At 48.3% G+C, this 2,616-nt stretch overlaps 1 protein-coding gene across 1 annotated transcript; it reads right to left on the reverse strand.

Moving 5' to 3' along the window:
- Positions 1–1,126: 1,126 nt before the first annotated feature.
- On the reverse strand, positions 1,127–1,528 carry LOC122896446 (ADP-ribosylation factor 1-like). Its single transcript, XM_044234650.1, has one exon. The coding sequence runs from the start codon at positions 1,526–1,528 to the stop codon at positions 1,127–1,129; it is 402 nt and encodes a 133-aa protein (XP_044090585.1).
- Between the last annotated feature and the right edge of the window lie 1,088 nt (positions 1,529–2,616).

The following is a 2,616-nucleotide window of genomic DNA, read 5'->3' on the forward strand; positions in this document are numbered from 1 at the left end:
AAGAGGTAAGAGATGCTGGCAAGCCAACGCTGTAAACACCAAGCATATCCAGCACTTTGCCTTTCGGTGCAGCGGGGCGGACGCTTACAGGTTCCCGGTGTGCTGCTGCTGCTTTGGGGCCTTCGCCTCTACCACTGCTCCTCATGTCGCCTTTTTTTTTTTTTTTTGGTATGATTTTTTTTATTTATCTGACAGAGAGAAAGAGCACAAGCAGCAGGAGCGGGAGAGGGAGAAGCAGGGAGGCTGAGCAGGGAGCCCTATGCAGGGTTCAATCCCAGGACCTGGAGATCATGAACTGAGCTGAAGGCAGACGCTTATGCGACTGAGCCGGCCCAGGTGCTCCTTTCTTTTTTTTTTTTTTTTTTTTAATAGTTAAGAGATTTTGTTCCAGTAGCTGTAATTACAGTGCTTGTCTGTCTCCTGGGCAGCTGTGTAAGCCCAAGTACAAGTACAAACGCTAGGGAATGTGGGATGACCCAAGACAGAGCGAATCACAGGGACCCTGTGGTGACCGTGAGGGACCGTGGCTGGTTCTGCTCCATCTCCTGGTGGACTCGACTCTGGCCGCTGCCGCAGAACTGATACGAGGCACGGTTCTCCCTTCTGTGGGTTCAGCTCTCCTTATCTTTATATGTAACTGCTTTTAAAATGCACTGAGTTCAGTTGAAAAACCAACCACCAAAATGGATCTCAACACAGATCTAACGCCCGAGGAGGAGGCGAGTCGGGCTGATCTGACACAGCAGCTCCTCGAGGCCCCGTGTGCCTGAAATCCCTTCTCAGTATTGAACAGTGGGTTGGCTTTCTCTTTACAATTAAAAAAAAAAAAAAAAAAAAAAGCTGAGTGGTACTGCAAAGGAGTTCCACCAACGGCCTCACTGGGAACACACACAATTTACATTAAATAAAAACCTGGCTGCCGGCTGTGTCTACGCATCGACAGCCTGGTGAAGCACGCTGTGACCGACCGTGTAGACAGCTTCTGGCTCTCACACCACAGGAGAGCAAAGCAGGGTGGAAGTGGGCAGTCGGCAGGGGTCGGGCGGGGGGAGCGGGGCTCACTTCTGGTTCCGGAACTGATTGGACTGCCAGTCGGGTCTCTCACAGAGCCTGGCCCAGTGGTGGCTCAGGTGGCCTGACTGTACCAGTTCCTGGGGTGCAGGGAGCGCAGCCCCAGCCTGTCCGTGATCTCCGCTGCATTCGTGGTGTTGGGGAGGTCCTGCTCTCTGTCACTTCTGTCGGCTGTGAAGATGAGACCTTGTGTGTTCTGGAAGCGGTGGTGCCACAGGGGCGGGGCCTTGTCCTGGCCACCTGAGTCCCACACGGTGAGGCTGATGGTCTTGTCCTCCATGGTTTCCATGGTTTCCACAGTGAAGCCTACGGTGGGAACGGTGGCCACGATCTCACCCAGCTTCTGTTTGTACGGGATGGTGGTCCTTCTGCAACATCCAAGCCCACCATGAGAATGCATGCGCATTTCTTTTTTGCCAAAAAAGCCCTTAAAGAGGTTCGAGAAGATATTTCCCATGCTGTGGACAGGTGGGAGGAACACTGGCCAGAGGAAGGCCTCAGGGCCACCACGAGGCTACTGCTCTGAGCCAGGTGTTGGTTTCCCTCCCAACCCTCCTAGTGCCTTCTTGTCAAAAAACTGTCTGTCCTTTGAGAGACTGTCCCGTTTAAATGTCCCTTTCTTTGTCAGGCCTCCCGTCAGTCCTCAGTCCTTGGTCAAATGCATTTCTCTTACTATCCGTGTTTCTACAGTACTTTTGAACCTCTGCTCTAACATCCCCTTATAGTCTGTTTGGTATGGTAGTGACCTGCATTTGTTTCCTTATTTCCCCAGGTGACCAGCTTTTTGAGGTTAGGCACTGAATCTGTTATAGCTTTGCATTGCCCACAGAGTACCTAGTGACTTGGCCATACCCACAATATATTCTTGCTGAATTATTGACTTAAAATTAATTTGAATAATTGATCCTTTTTTTCCATTTCAGCATGCTCTGTCAGTGGTCTGTTTTCACTCCTGCAAAACTGCTCTGAGGCATGGATTTATTTTTGAAGTTTTCCCACTTTTTCTTCAACTTCAATAAGAAATAAATTTATACTTATTTTTATTCAAAATCATCCTTCAGTTGCTAGTTTGTCTACCCTAATATTGGGTTTGAGTAAATTTCAGATTGTCTTGAGACTGAAGGGCCTTGACCCACCTTATATCCTTCATAGATTTTATAGCAGAAACCAAATCTATTATGCATGGGGTGGCTTTAAGCTATATCACCAGCCAGAATTAATAACAATTAAAACAGTGTCTTTCGGGGCACCTGGGTGGCTTAGTGGGTTAAGGCCTCTGCCTTTGGCTCAGGTCATGATCCCAGGGTCCTGGGATCGAGCCCTGTGTTGGGCTCTCTGCTCAGCGGGGAGCCTGCTTCCCTTCCTCTCTCTCTCTCTGCCTGCCTCTCTGCCTACTTGTGATCTCTGTCAAATGAATAAATAAAATCTTTTTTTAAAAAGTATTTTTTTTAAAAAACCAGGGTCTTTCTATTGCAAATTAAATTCAGCATTTTATAATTCACCAACAAAATCTGATTGACATGAGTACTCTTCTGACCTGTTTAA

This window comes from Neovison vison, chromosome X, assembly GCF_020171115.1.
Source record: "Neovison vison isolate M4711 chromosome X, ASM_NN_V1, whole genome shotgun sequence".
In the NCBI taxonomy this organism is placed as follows: domain Eukaryota; kingdom Metazoa; phylum Chordata; class Mammalia; order Carnivora; family Mustelidae; genus Neogale; species Neogale vison.

Bases quoted from the DNA above. Each gene is read 5' to 3' on its own strand.
- LOC122896446 (XM_044234650.1), bottom strand. From the start codon at position 1,528: ATGGGAAATATCTTCTCGAACCTCTTTAAGGGCTTTTTTGGCAAAAAA.